The 15,584-nt window shown below is 39.4% G+C and overlaps 1 protein-coding gene across 1 annotated transcript; it reads left to right on the top strand.

The window, feature by feature from the left end:
• The first annotated feature begins 1,529 nt into the window (after positions 1–1,529).
• LOC105922438 (lymphocyte antigen 75) lies at positions 1,530–14,798 on the top strand. The gene is made up of 5 exons (XM_036135920.1): positions 1,530–1,725; positions 4,708–4,914; positions 5,867–6,078; positions 9,880–10,208; positions 13,953–14,798. The coding sequence occupies exons 1-5, from the start codon at positions 1,589–1,591 to the stop codon at positions 14,142–14,144; spliced, it is 1,077 nt and encodes a 358-aa protein (XP_035991813.1). The 5' UTR covers positions 1,530–1,588; the 3' UTR covers positions 14,145–14,798.
• Positions 14,799–15,584: the final 786 nt, after the last annotated feature.

Raw genomic sequence — 15,584 nt, 5'->3', positions numbered from 1 at the left:
TTTAGTCGAATTGATCACTGCAATGGTGTTTTCACAGATCTCCCAAAAAAAGTCAATCCAGAACGCTGCAGCCTGCGTCCTCCCTAAGACTAAGAAAGTAGAGAACATCGACCTGGTTCTGAAGTCCTTCCACTGGCTCCCTGGATCTCAGAGAATAGACTTTAAAATATGTCTGTTAGTCTATAAATCCCTGAATGGCTTAGCACCTAAATACATCACAGACTTGTTATCAGGGCATCAACCCTCCAGACCACTCAGGTCTTCTGGCTCCAGCCTGCTCTGCATAATCAGAACCAGAACCAGACATGGAAAAGCAGCATTTAGTTCCTATGCTCCACTGATCTGGAACAAACTTCCAGAAAACAAAAAAAGTTCTGGAAGCCTGACTTTTTAAAAATATTATTATTATTATTATTATTATTATTATTATTTTTTTTTTTTTTTTTTTTTTTTGGGATTGCCTTTGGCTGTTCAAGTCCAACTGTTTTGAAAATAATCTATATTTGCTTTTAGTTTCCACTTCTCCATATTTTATTTTGTTTAAATTTTTCTACATTTTATTACAACATTTTTTTTACTTGCTTTTATTTTGCTTTTATCATGTAAAGCACTCTGCGTTGTCCTTACACTGAAATGTGCTATACAAATAAATGTGCCTTGCCTATCTTAATTATAAGGAGTCAAAAGGTAGTTACATGAACTGGATGATTCGGTGAAAGAAGTGATTCTAGTGTATCAGTACATGCAAAAGAACTGCCATTCCCATCACTAGGGCAGGCATGCAAAATCTGCACACAGATCCTGCACCTTCCCTCTGATTGACCAATAGTAGAGCAGCTGACCAACGTTATTTGCATAGAGACGTAAATGCACGAGTAAAAAAAAGAGAGAAAATGTAAAATGAAAATCTTATTTATTGTGCCATTTATATATTTCTGTTTTTATTTTCAATTCTATCAGTTTTAGTCCTCCCTCCACAGTCATGAAATAAATAAATAGAATTATCAACTCTAGGCTGAGGAAATAATGGAGTAAACATACCCCATATGTGGTTCTAGTCAAGGCCTTAAGCTTTTAAAACTTTTATTGGTGTGATTTTTCTCCAGGCTATACAGGCTGTAGCATTTGTCTTCTGTTAAAATAGACTCTAAGGAGCAAAGTAATCCTGCTTCCTCATATTCCTCAGAAAGAACATTTGCCTGTATGTAACCTGTAGGAAAATCTTTCCAATGATTTGCCAGCAGTCAAATGTTTTATGGAGAAACAATGACGAGATTGGTGTGATAGTTGACCTAAGTGTGTCTTATAGGCAAATGACTGCTCTTAAACGTAGTACTTAAAATAACAAGACGTCCAGTTGGACTTTGTTGGCTCATCAATCAGCCTCGAGACTTCCAGAAAAAGAAAAAAAGCAGTGGGGCAAGACAGGTAACGGCTTAATTATTCGAATATTTAGGATGGATTAATTTCTTTTTTTTACTTATGCTAATGTTAGTTTGTTTTGTGTTTTTGGTTTATAAATAGCAAAAGAAAACCGGTAGCTCACTGAATGAGTTGAAGTAAACACATAAATGAGCAAAACAAAAGCATGTTAAATATGAAGAGCAGCCTCCTCGGACCCCTGGTTCTTCTTGTCTTCAGTGGCATGATTGAATGCAAGCCTAAATATTACATCCCCTTCAACTTTGGTTTGACTTGGGACGAAGCACGAGGCTTCTGCCAGAAGTGAGTATTGCATTCCTGTTCAGTGGCAATGTGGATTAATTAAATATACTATACTGTCATGTTTGATTTGGGATTTAATTTGGAAGTTTAACAGCTCTCACAAGGTTATCTTATAGAAATAAAAAGAAAGCAATCAGACAGACCGGGAAGCAATAGGTAAAATAATCTAGTCTTGTACCAAAAGGTTGAGGTTAGTATTAACACAGAGTTACTTATGTCCTTCCAAATATTGTACTCAAATAAACCCTGACAACCAATGATAGGATTCTGCAATACACAGCGCTAAATGTGATGAATCATAGGAAAAAAGTTTTCATCAGTCGATGGGGTGATGCAAATTTCCCCTCTTTGGCATTTTGTACTTCTGCGATTTCAAATCTTTAGATGCCCGACTTTCGCGGTGCAAAACAGATCCTTCTTCCAGAAGAAATTTAATACCAACCAATGTTTCACTTGGTTCTCACTTGGAGGGGGTTAGTCAGCAGCCGTTTTAGTCAACCGCTGCTGACTAAAAAGGACACCAAGACCCAGGCCAGCTGACAGCTTTGCTAGGGCCCGGGACAACACAGTCTTTTTGGACCCCCCCTCTACACCTGCACACCACACACACACACACACACACACAAAAAAGTCAACTTAACTGTATACTTCTTGCCCTGGAAATCTCGGTATTTTATACTGGATATTCTCAACCCATCTATTGAATTTAGTGCACTAATTGATCATTTCTTCATCAGAGAACAGCAAGCACTGCAGTCAAAATATGGCCTTTTTTTGACCTGCTGTATATTAGCCAGTCTCTAACAATTTTTTTCCTTTCCATTGCAGCAAGTAGAATATGTTAGATACTTTGGGAATTCTCTGCCCTCTGAATCTCTGAGAAAGGCTTCCTTTTTGCCAATAAACGCACAACATTCACAGATACTTTTGATATTTAACCTTGATGTATCATGAAACTGTTGACCTTTCAGGTTTTGTGATTTTTATTCTATTATTACAATTATATAATAATAATAATAATAATAATAATAATAATACTTTTATGTTTGTTTGTTTTTCTTCCTAATCCACCTCATATATATTTCAATCCTTATGTAATTTTGTCTGTGTTGTGTGCACCTGCCTGTTGCTTTAATCCTATAATTTTCCCCGTCGTGAGATAAAGGATTAGCTAAATAACACTTTTTAATAGGATATATGTACTGGGTTCTTAAAAGGTTTTAATTACATTTTCTCTGTGGGCTCCAGTAACATATGATAGATAATGTCTACTTTGAAAGTTAACATGAATTGCTGCCGAAGATGACCACTCTGATCTACCTGGATGTTCTCTGGAGGACTGAAACGCCTCAGTCAGTGACGTCAGTCTGTGGGTCTGTCGGGGCAATAAGAGAAGTTTCGTCTCCTTTTCTGTTTCTCGACGTTTTGTTGCTCATGGTTTTTCACGTGCTTAGATAAATGTGTTGTGTTTCCACTGAATTTAACCCCGCTTTTTACAAAACATACAGCTTGATTTCATTTACGGTATTAAAATAAAGCCAAACGCCGCGTACTCCCTTCCTCATGTTTTTCAGCTGCTGCGGTCCCTCTCCCAGTCTGAACAGGAGCAGCGCGGTTGTTTGTGTGTTGAGTGAAGAGAAGCTGAGTGGGCGGGCCAAAGTGAGCCTGCTTGCTGATTGGCTGGCGCTACTGAGCCATGTACGAGAGGGGAGGGGGAGCAGCAGAGAGCCGTGACACACACTGCTGATGCAGTTAGCGCACACGCTGACTGACACTGACCATTTTAATGATCAGAGGGTCCGTTTTGGGCCCCCCCTCTGTCCTGGGCCCGGGACAACTGACCCCCCCTGTTGGCGGGCGTGCCAAGACCCATCTAATATTTATAATACTTTTCTAAAAAATATACTGTGACAAACGTGGAGGAAGGTGTGGGTTCTGTTACACTTGTTGTGAAATGAACAGAGCAAATCAGAAAAGGAACATCATGCCAAAGGTCAAACATGGTGTTGGTAGTGTGATGGTCTAGGGCTTCTCCTCTGCTTCCAGACCAGGATAATTTGCCAGAAATTGTGAATTAAACTCTGCTCTCAAGCAGAAACTTCTGAAATGACTTTGTGAACCTAAGCTGAAGCAAAAAATGATCCAAAGCACACCAGCAAGTCAACCTCTAAATGCTTCAAAAAGGTTTTCTAATGGACTAGTCAAAGTCTGGAAATAAATTTTATTTAGATGCAGTGGAATTGCCTTAAACGGGCCAATAATTTGTTCCATTCTGCAAAGAGGAGGGCCAGAATTCCTGCACAGTGATGTAAAAGAATAACTTCTGGTTAACAAGTTTAAGAGGTAATTACATTTTAAATAGGACAGAGACGGTTTGCCTTTGAGCATGGAGCAACTGCTCTAAGCACTGTGGCACGTACGTACATACCCTCGACACCTGAACAAATGCTTTGGTCGGTAAGCTATAAATAAAACATCCAAGATAAAAAAGGCCCCAAAGGTTTGTCCAAAACTGCCTCCAAATAAAAATTTTTTAACCATCTTGGAAATCCTTGTGTAGGAAAATACACTGTTTAAAAAAATTAAAGGAACACTTTATAATCAGAATATAATATAAAGTCAGTTTAACTTGTGGAGTATTGATCTGGTCAGGTTAGTAGCTGAGGGGGTTGTTAATCAGTGTCGGCTGTTGTGGTGTTGATTAAATTAACAACAACGACATTAAAGGGACAACAATAACAGGAACGGTTCTGCAGGTGGAGGACACCTGTCCTCGTTTTTGTGACTGATTTTCAGTATTTTGCACTTGACCAGGGTTAGTCACTACTAGTAGCACGAGGAGACATGTGGACAAACATAGAAACACACACACAAACCTGCCTCATGTTGATGAGGCCATAAATAAAAAGAAACAGCTGCCCCAAAAGCCACTTAAAAAAGTGTTCATCTTTTTACACATTTGAATTACTTTTTTCTCCAAAGATATTTCACCGACTTGGCCACCAACTTTACCTCGTCAGACTTGGAGAGCATGGACTTGAAGCAACAGCTGGTGTGGATTGGCCTGAAAAAAAAGAAGGATGCGGATGGGTGGATATGGTCTGATTCAAAAAGCCATAAACCAAACTGGGCGGAGAACGAGCCTAGCAGCGGTCGAGACTGTGCTGCTGTTCACTTCAGCGATAAAAAGTAACGTAAAAGTTTTTTGTTTGAGGTTAATTCAACAGAGTTGCTGTTTACACTATTGTTATGTAAAAGGCCATATATTATTCTAAAATGTATCTGATGTGGTTTAAATTGATCTTAACCTCCCTTTTGTTATTCGTTAATTAAGATTAAACGATCCACAAATTAGTTTAGGTATCAGAGCATGACTAAAAACAGACCTTATCACAAACTCAAGCAGAAGCTCCATAGGAAGATCATTTTCTGATCTTATTACTGTCATGGTATTATGTGTTTGGCCCTAAAATTACTGGCAAAAATGCATGAATGTGGTCCAGAATTTTTCTTTTTCTTTTCTATTTTTTTTTTTCTTACAAATTTGTTTGATTAATAAAATCCTATTCTAGGAAGCATGTTCTCTTTTGTATGTGCTTTTACTTTTATATATTTGTTTCTATCAAGTCTCTGCCTTTTAAAAAAAAAAATTCAAAACAATTTTTCTGTGAAATAAAATCTTACTTCCAATTATCAGGCATTCGCTTAATTTCCTTCATTCAAGGTACATCAGAGATAAAAAGAAAAAAGTACACCTTTACCTGAAGTCTTCAATCAATATCTACAGAACATTAGGTAGCTGACTAGTAAAAGACAAAGACAAAAATCAAACAAACTGATAATTTACTGGTGTATTGTTCTGTTTTATAATGTAATTACTAATCTAGCTGTAATGTGATGTTTTTTTTTCCATATCTACGATAACATTTTCCTGGAAGTCATTAGACATTGAGAAAAACAAGACATTCAAATGCTCCTCTAAACTGCAAACCTTGGACAAAATTTTGTCAACTGTGTGTTGCATCAATAATCTGAAATCTAATTTACATTGATGTTTTTTACATTGGCAATCTACTCTGTTTGATAAATGTTGAAAAGATTGCTTTTGCATCAAAGTCATCTTCTTTTGTTTTCTTTAAAGGCTTTATGCATGGATCTGTTCAAGTCGTAGGATGTTTTACTGTCAAAAGGAAGGCAACTACACATTTGTAAACAAATCAAAGAGTTGGGATGACGCCTCTTCGTACTGCAAGACTATAAACTATAAACATCTGGCGACTTTCGAATGCTCCGATATGGAAACTATATTCACTGAGAAGGACTTTCCCGTCTGGGTTGGAATGCGCAGAGAAGGTAACCACCATAGTCACAACCTCTGATGAGTTTAAGTGATTTTAAGGGATATCAATATTTTTTTGATATGCTGTCACCACATATGGCTAAATATGTCTACTGTGATATACATAATAACTGAACATTTTGTCAGATAAACACATGTGAAGTACTTCAAAGAAATGTGCAGCCCAAAATACTTTCAGTCAGATGTTAACATCCAATGACCCTGAAATTCATGTGTATCATGGAATGATATTTGGAGAGGGGAGTGGTGCCTAGTGGTTAGAGCACAGAGATTCGGTCCCAGAGGTTCTGAGTTCAACTCCCACAAGCTGCCATTCTGGGTCCCTGAGCAAGACCCTTAACCCCCAATTGCTCCCCATGTGCTGCAGAGTGGCAGCCCACTGCTCCCCAAGGGGATGGGTTAAGATGTAGAAGTGCATTTCTCCATTGTGAGATCAATAAAGTTAAATTATTATTATTTCCAGGATCAGATGATTAAACAATATTCAGCCTCAATAAATCTTATGCAGAATTGGAGCCATAAGGTACAGTCCATTGTAGCCATCAGCAAATTTCTGGTTTTACAATTAATCTTCTTGTGTCAGGTTTGGTGTATTTGTCGATGGACCAAAGTGCTTGGGAGCCACATGGGGACGTGAGTGATAATTTATTAAGAACAACATGGTAAATCTTACAGACAGGTCAGGCGAATTCAAGAACCAGGAAAACAGCAACGGAGGATCCAACAAGCAGGGAGAGGAAACTGGCATGTTAACCTTCCTCTGGTGTTAGCTTTCTGCTGCCATCTGTAGTGTTAGCGGGTCATTTTGGACCCGTGTATTAAATCAGCCATAAAATACCCTAAAAACAATCTTTTATCATCCAATGTTTTCTTAACTCTTGTTTAGCTGGTTGGGCTCCCTTATCCATGAAAAGATTGGTATTAATATTTTTTGTGGCCCCCTGGGCCTTTGTTTTAACAGCATATCTTCTCCTCATTGTTGCATCCTGTGAATTGGAGATGTGTACACTGCAAGTCACCACCTCTACACTCAAATGGCTTGACAAGCCTGGACATGTCTCCCTTTGTTTGTTCTTGCAAAAAGGCAAAGAGAAAAGCCCCTAAATGAAGCTCAAGTGGTTGGAGGAAGAGGCTGTTGGTTGACTGTGTGTTCATGATTTAATTTTGGGCATTTTTTATTGTTTTATAATAGAAAATTTTAACCGGGTCACAAATGACCCGAACACCACAAAAGTCATTGTTTTCACCAGGGCACTTTATAATTTAGTAAAAAAAAAAAAAAAAGATTTTACTTTGTTTAAATGGAAGTCCCTGACAAAGTCAAAAAGTTTCAACTCAAAAAACAAATGTATGAAGTGCTTTTATGCATGTTAATACTCAAAACGGGTCCGTCAGGACCCTAACACCATAGGAAGGTTAAACAGGGGGGAGGAAACAGAGGGGAAAGCAGGTGAGGGTAATTAGCACAGGTAAATTACACACGGGAATAAACTGAGGGAGCTGGAGCGCAATGAAGTCACAGGAGACAGGAAGAAAAAAAGAACCTAATAAAAATACAAAACCACAATGAACAAACAGAAAATAAACTAACTGGTAACTGAAATCAAGACAGGCAGGAAAACAAAGACCTAACAAAAACAAGAACAAACTAACTAAATCCATAATGAGCAGAATACTGATGACAGGAAACAAGGACGGAACATAATCTACAGACTAATAAACGTTAATAAAAGGGTGAAAACACTGACAGACTGCATGATTCCCAGGAACCTAAAAACACTCAAAGGCCTGCAGATCGTGACATCTTGACAGTTTTGGTAAAGTTTATGAAACGGTATGGTTTCCTGGCACAGACCAAACTTTTAAGTATTGAGGGTTGAGGTCAGAACCATCCTAGAAGCTCCATGGTAGCCTACTATATCCATCTTAAGATTAGTTTTCATTTTTTGAAGAACCAAATGGAAGTTCTGCTGTAATAATGCATCAGCTTTGCAAAATGTGATAAAACTGGCAATAAAACAGGTCCACATCAAGATGCTACCACCACCATTCTTAACAGTAGTAATGCTTTAAGGCTCGAAAGCATCCTACAAATATGCCTCTTTTTCATTGCTCTGCCTGCTGTTGTTTTGGCCATAGACCTTTTCTCTAGAAATTATTTTCTTTATTTATGTGGGCACCCACAAATTCTAGTTTGGCTTCACTGTGGACCATTTCACCGACATTCCAGTATCTTCTGGTTTATAATAGGCTTCACTGCAACTAATTTTCTTTCATCTAGGATAGTTTTGCCCAGATGGTTAACGCTTGCACAGAAATTGATGTTTAAAATGGAAAATGATCCGAAACCCTTTTTGGCTTTATTTAACCAAATGCTAGTGAGGTGCATGTATATATTTGATAACCTGACAACAGCCAGCTGCATGTATCGCTCCGCCTAGCTTCACTCACATACATCTGGGACACTGCCATAGGCATTGCCTTTACTGAAGACTGGGCCTTATCAAAACTCCTTGCATATGATTGGATAAGCCACTTGTCTGTCATCTTTATCGACGTGCTATTTCAACCAGTCACACCGAAGCTAACCCGTGACGCTGATGAGACCGACGCCGGAAAAAAACCCTTTTTTTTTTTTTTTTTATGTGTTTGCGGCTCTAGTGCAGGGTTTCCCGCAGCGCTATCTTGGCGAGGCGGCCGCGGAAAACGTGTCGTCCACCCCCCCCCCTCCGCTCCGCGAGCCGGTCCGCGGAAAACGTGTCGTCCACCCCCCCGCTCCGCGAGCCGGTCCGCGGAGAAAAAGTCATCCACCCCCCCCCCCCCCCCGCGAGTCGGTCCGCCTCGCATAAGCAACTTCCTGCGGGAAACACTGTAGTGGCACACCTTTTATTGACAGTGAGGTGACAGAAAGAGGGGGGAAGACAGACGGCAAAGCGCCGCGGGTCGGAGTCGATCCCGGGCTGACCGCGTCAAGGACTAAAGGCCTCCCAATATGGTTCGCGCTAACCGCTAACCGCTCCGGGGCGCGTCCGTGTTGCGCGTCCGCGTCCGCGCCCCGGAAAACAAAACTTGCCAAATCCGGTCGGGAGAAGGGCGAAAACATGGTTTCCACCAACAAAAGCCTTCAGAGGCGTTCTCTGATGTTCTTTTAATGAAACAATATCAGATAGATTGGACAACACGGAAGAAATAGCAGCATCAATGCTAACGCTTGCTTCCTCGATGCGAGCCGCCATTGTTGTTGGAATCTCACGGTCACTTCTCCACTACGTCACATCCAGGAAACACCCGCCCTGCGTCCTGATTGGCCAGACCAAAAATTTGGTTGGGGAAATCACTTTCAATCAGCCATGTCCCAGATGTATGTGAGTGGAGCTAGGCGGAGCGATACATGCAGCTGGCTGTTGTCAGGTTATATATTTGAATCTGTGTGCATACTTTTCAGCGTGTTCGACTGAGGGAAAAAAATCCACAGTAAATTCAGACTGGTATACCTGTGTGTTGTTTTAAATATTTATTGCAAAAGCATGTTGTACATTCATTCCTCCTTGGAAAGTAATCCCTGAAATCCCTGAATGAATATGACATCCATGCCCTTGGTGAATGGATGGAACCATTTGTTGAGAACTACAGCAAGAAGTAGAGCTCCTTTGTTTTCTCCTTAGTTTTTACTATGATTGAGTTTGTTTATAACAATGAAGCACAAAGAGTGGTTGGATCTCTGACTTTCCTGCTGATTGTGGCCAGACCATCAACCCAAACATGCACTAAAGCTTTTATGTCTGTTCCAAAAGTAATTTCAGATGGATTCAGATGGATCATAACAACCTCAAATTATAATAAATGGATGGATGGTGAGCCAAGAGACAGCCGCCATTGTGTCACCATCTCCTCACAGACCAAGCTGATGGCCACCGAAAACTGTAGCGTCGATCTTCCCTTCGTCTGCATGTCAGACGAAAACATTGTTATCCTGGTGAAGGAGAACAAGAGCTGGGAGGAGGCGCTGGAACACTGCCGAGGCATCAGTAACAGTGTCCTTCGCTATGATCTGGTCAGCGTGCAACCTGGAGATGAACACCAGCACATAATGAGCAAGGCCATGGAGGCTGACACAGAGGAGGTGAGTTCAGTACTAGCCTGATCTGATTGGTTAGCTGAATAGCAAATATTTTAAATAATCTATCTTTTTTATAAAGGGAATTCAATGTATTTTATTAGAATTTTGAGTGATTTTGTTAAATATAATATAAATAAATATATAAAGAGTGAAGTACACATTTGTTTTTGGTTTCTCTGTGTTGATACCTTGTCGAGCTACCTTGTCCAGGTTTGCACACCTGGAGACTTTTTTTCTTCTTCTTGTAAAATAGCTTTAGCTCAGTCAGGTAGGATGGAGAGCGTTTGAGAACAGCTGTCAAGTCTTGCCAAAGATTCTGAGTTACGCTGGTGAAGATTCTCAGTCATCCAGGTCATGGTCATTCCAAAAAAAGGAAAAAACAAAGCAACTGGACTTGTTTTCATAGTTGAAGACGTTTCGCTTCCTCTCCAGGAAGCTTTCTCAATTCAAAAAGTCTGGAGTAATGTGCAGTACCAAGCTTTATACCACTGGCCAAACAAAGGCCTTGCAATGGCTTAGATAACATGCAAATACAACCAAAACAGGTCCACCCCTTAGTAATGGGCGGTTGTTAAAGACATTAAGCCAACAGATTGAACCAAAACTTGTCCACTCCTCTGTAACGAGGAGTCGTTAGGGTTGTTGTTGGCCTGGCTTAAAGGAACAATGTTTTGATCACCCATATGCGGGTGAGAATTGAGGTGATGACTGGCCGGAATTAATAGCTGCATTTTAGGTTTTTGAGAGTTGGAACCTCAAAACTAGAACCTCCTCCTCTGTTTAAGGTTGGTTTCTCTCTCTTAACGTAGATGACTTCCTTCACGCCCCTTTCAAACCATCTGTATTCTTTGTCCAAAATGTGAACATTTTGGTCCTCAAAGAGTGTCCTTTGTCCTTTAGGTGTAGGTGGACAGCAGAGTCTTGTCCCGAGGAGGTAGCTCTCCTGTGTTGAGTCATGCATCTGTGGAGAGGCTGTTTGGTTTCTCCAATATAAAGATCAGAACATTCCTCACTGACTGAACTGCATACCCCACTTCGCTCATCTTAGGTTTGGGGGTTTTGTCCACTGGATGCACCAGCCTCTGTCTGAGGGTCCTGTTTGGTTTGAAATGTACTGGGATTTTGTGTTTGGAGAAAATCCTCTTGAGTTTTTCAGAGACTCCAGCAACATGTGGGATGACGATCTTTCGTTTATTCTTCTCACCATTATTTTCTGCAGCGGGTCTTTAGAATTTCCTTGCTGATTTGACAAAAGCCTATATGTCCAAATGAGCACAATAAGCCGTATGCTCCTTAGAGCTGGGCTTTATGGAAGAGCAGCCTGATAAAATCCATTACTAAAAAATATGAAGGCTCACATAGTCGACTCCTCAAACATATGGAATTCATGCCTTGGAGGAATGGGCAAAACTCTACTCTCGGCGACTCTGAGTCTTTTCCAAAAGCAACTTGCAGCTGGAATTGCTGCCAAAGGTGTCTCTACAAATTACAGACTTTAGGGGCTAAGCAGTTATGCATGCTGATGTTTTTCTGTTATTTTATCCTATTTGTTCTTTCCGACATAATAACAAAAAATCCATCTTCAAAGTGGTCACCATGTTATGTAAACGAAGAGGTGCAAAGTCTCAAACAATCGATTTTAATTGAAGGTTGAGTGACAAAACATTAAAAAAGCCAGGGTGTACTTTAGTATTTAGGTCTTTATGATAATGTCACCACCATGTTTCACAGTAGGAAATTGTTACTATGCTCTTGGGCTGGGCAATGTGGCTTAAAAACTAAATCTCCGATTTTACAATAACCAATCTGATTAATCAATTTTTACCCTCTTTTTCGTTTCACAAAAACAAATTAAAGAAATCATTTGAAAAATTTGCTTTTATGTCAAACATTTCTTTTAGGAGTTGATCTGAATTCAAAGTGCACAAAAATCCAAGCTGTGAAACATGCTTGTAACACAAGATGGCTGCTGTTGTAAACAAAGTGTTTGCTTATAATGATATTACACAATAGCTATGTTTAAATGGACAAACGTAATCGTCGGAATTAAAATGTGTCATCCAAATCGCAACATTGTGATCAGATCAAACTCGATCAGAATGAAATTGTAATCTGAATGAGAGGGGTGGTTTATGACGATTAATAATCTGATCAGTGTGCATATAAACACTTGTCAGGCTCAAGTTATTCCGAATGTGGCTATCTGACCCGAGTGCATATGTGTGCCGGACGTAATCGTGACGTATGGCTGAGTGACGGAAATAAGTCGGGAAGCAAAACTCCTGGGGCTCCCGATACAACCCTTTTATTTGAAACATTAAACAAGTTTAAAATGATTATTTATTCAAAAAAAATTAAACCGTAATTGGAACCAACCATACAGTGACAACTCTTTCCATACACAAGAACCCCCGGAAAGCTGCTGGACCAGATTTTGTCTCTCCATCCACTTTGAAGCGCTGTGCTGATCAGTTGTCTCCAGTGTTCACAGACATTTTTAGCACCTCACTGGCGACATGTCACGTGCCAGCCTGCTTGAAGTCCTCCACTATTATCCCTGTTCCAGAGAAGGTAAGGTCCACCGGACTTAATGACTAAAGTCCGGTGGACCGCCAAGGAGAAGGGCAGACTGCAGCGTTTCATCCGGTCTGCAGAGAAGGTGATTGGCTGCAATCTTCCATCTCTCCAGGACCTGTACGCCTCCAGGACTCTGAGGCGTGCAGGGAAGATTGTGGCTGATCCCTCGCACCCCAGTCACAAACTATTTCAGACACTTCCCTCTGGCAGGAGGCTGCGTTCCATCAGGACTAAAACCTCACGCCACAAGAACAGTTTTTTCCCATCTGCTACCGGCCTTATCAACAAGGCAAAGACTTGACACTACCTCTATTGGTCCCCCGTTCAGGACCTAAAAGCTACACCAACGCAGAATCTCCAAACCTTTTGCGTTACATTGACGCACAGTCTACTGTGTATATAGCTATAGATTCTGTATATATATCTTTTTGTCTGCACTCTCAACAGCAAGTCATATTCCTTGTAAGTGCAAACCTACTTGGCAATAAACTTGATTCTGAATCTGATTCTGGTGCAAGTCAAGTTGTAGTCTAATACATTTCAATCTAATTGTAAACATTTGTGCATGTGAACAAAGCTAATGAGCAAAGAACAGGTTTCACTTCACTTATGTAACTTTCTGTCTTAATAAATAAATGAATTAAAGTGCCTCGTCTTTTCATTTATGTTAAAAAAAAGAAAGTTTCCTCTGCAATATTTTGATATTTTCCTAAACATCATTCAGCATTTCATGCTATCCTCTTCATAGCAGCCCAGTGAGTGCGATGAAAAAATTAAAACCCGATTTTCCATAGTCTAAATCTTAAAAAAATTGTAGATTTTATAAATTGATTAAATCGATTAATCGCCCAGCCCTACTATGCACCCAACTAGATTCAGATTATTTATTTGTAAAAAAGTTGTAGAATTGGTATTGCATCATCAGATAAGCGAAGGTGATCTTTTATTAAAGAACAATTAATAAATATCAAAGTGTTTATGAGATTTTTCTTCTACTGAGTCTAAAACGTTATTTCAAGCATTTAGACTTGCTGATGTATTTGCTTTTAAAGTGTAAGAAATGTTATCTTGTACTTTTAAATACATTTAAAAATACATTTTAAATGCATTTGTATTCCAGCGAGTCTGCAGATAAACCCCTGACTGACTGCCACGGTCTTTTCCTCACAGGTGTGGACCGGCCTGCGTTTTCTGGGTGATGAGTGGCTGTGGGTGAACGGGGAAAGTATGATGGGCAGCCACCTGCCTCAGTGTCCCATGCAGCAGCAGCGCTGCGGAGCTTTATCCAAGAAAACCAGCAGTCTGAAGACCAGAGACTGTTCAGAGAGGAAAAACTTTCTCTGTTACGGCTATACGCCTTAATGTCACTGTTGTCATAGGGTCTGGGGCCTCTGCAGCCAACTAGCATCAGACAGACGCCCTGGCAGCCCAAGATTTGCAACACTTTTCTTTTCATGCTAAATTTTACCCTAATGATCTTAGAATATCTCTACTCTCTAACAGAAAATAATAGTTTTTCCTTTTCTTGATGATATTTTGTTTCTTCAAGTGATTGTTAAAACAAATTTTTACGTGTGAAACGTGTTGCCCTGTCTTTTACGGTTTATCCCTGTTTCTCTACTAGACATAGCTATTGGCTGAGCTTTTGCTGCAACTAACTGTATTTGCTCTGCTGCATCCTGTAGACTAGAAAACCGGCTCAGAGCTTATATCTTTAGCTGATCTTTCCAAAATGTAGCCACTAAAAAAACCTGAACTGCCATTACGTTTTTTTACTTTTCTTTAAACAAGGAAAGTGCTTCTGGATCAGTGCTTCTGTGTTTTTTCTGATTAAAAGAGCCTAAAACACTTTAAACTATAACTGCACTTTCTGTGGAGTGAAAGATTTAAATCAACTTTTTAAGTAAATTTATACATTATTTTGATTTTACAGAAAACAATTCAGAAAGCTTTACTGTTCATATGCTGCTTTACCGCTATCTTTATTTTTTAAGTGGGTTCTTTGGATTTAAAAAAGGCTTAAATAGTTAATAGACTGTATTGATCAAATATATATGTTGTTTAACTTCTCATGCTTATACCAAAAAAATAAAGAATTAAATCCATTTTTTTGTTTCTTTTTAATTTCTTTCCTCCTTTGATACTACGTTAAAACTTCATTTTCATAATTTTAACTGGAAAGAAATGCATGAAGGTGAAATTATTTACTACTATTCCATTGATTTGGGGAAATCAATGGAATTTAGAGATTTTATATTCCCTTAGATAACAGGCGGAGCAAAAAATATGAAATGCAATATTCCTATGCAAACCAAGCAGGGTGAAACAAAGGTGGATGTTTTTCATTTTAAGAGGAATCTTCACTTCCCCCTCATTTATGGGTAGACAGCTTCAATTCAGCTGCACTAAACTCCACCAGCAAATGCCACAACATTTGATATTTTCAGCAAGATGTCTGTAGATTTAAGTATTTCTGGAGGATATTTTTCCTTCCGGACCTGTTCACTCAGTGATAAGTGGAAGACAATTGATAGATGAAGAAGCAGTAACCAATATGAATACATGTCTTAAACAGCACAGATAAAGAGATCAAAGCAGGCAGAGAAAGCCCAAATGGAGCAACTTTATTTATTTTTTTTAATATGGGTGCAAATTTAAGCTTACACTTACTTTTATTTGGTATATTTCAATAAACTATAAAAACTGACTTGTTTGGTAAAATAAATTCCCATTTACTCAAAGATTTGCTTATGCAGCTTCTTGCATCATTCAAATAAAGTGACATAGGGGCTGGACTAATTC

The sequence above is a fragment of the Fundulus heteroclitus genome, chromosome 4 (genome assembly GCF_011125445.2).
Source record: "Fundulus heteroclitus isolate FHET01 chromosome 4, MU-UCD_Fhet_4.1, whole genome shotgun sequence".
Taxonomy (NCBI): Eukaryota; Metazoa; Chordata; class Actinopteri; order Cyprinodontiformes; family Fundulidae; genus Fundulus; species Fundulus heteroclitus.
Note: the sequence above shows the minus strand (reverse complement) of the source record. Positions and strands in the feature narration are given on the sequence as shown.

Excerpts from the sequence above, each read along its gene's own strand:
- LOC105922438 (XM_036135920.1), top strand. The coding sequence starts at position 1,589 with ATGTTAAATATGAAGAGCAGCCTCCTCGGACCCCTGGTTCTTCTTGTC. Across the intron at positions 4,915-5,866 it reads GTTCACTTCAGCGATAAAAA|GCTTTATGCATGGATCTGTT; the intron begins GTAACGTAAAAG and ends TTTTCTTTAAAG. Across the intron at positions 6,079-9,879 it reads GGTTGGAATGCGCAGAGAAG|TAATTTCAGATGGATTCAGA; the intron begins GTAACCACCATA and ends CTGTTCCAAAAG.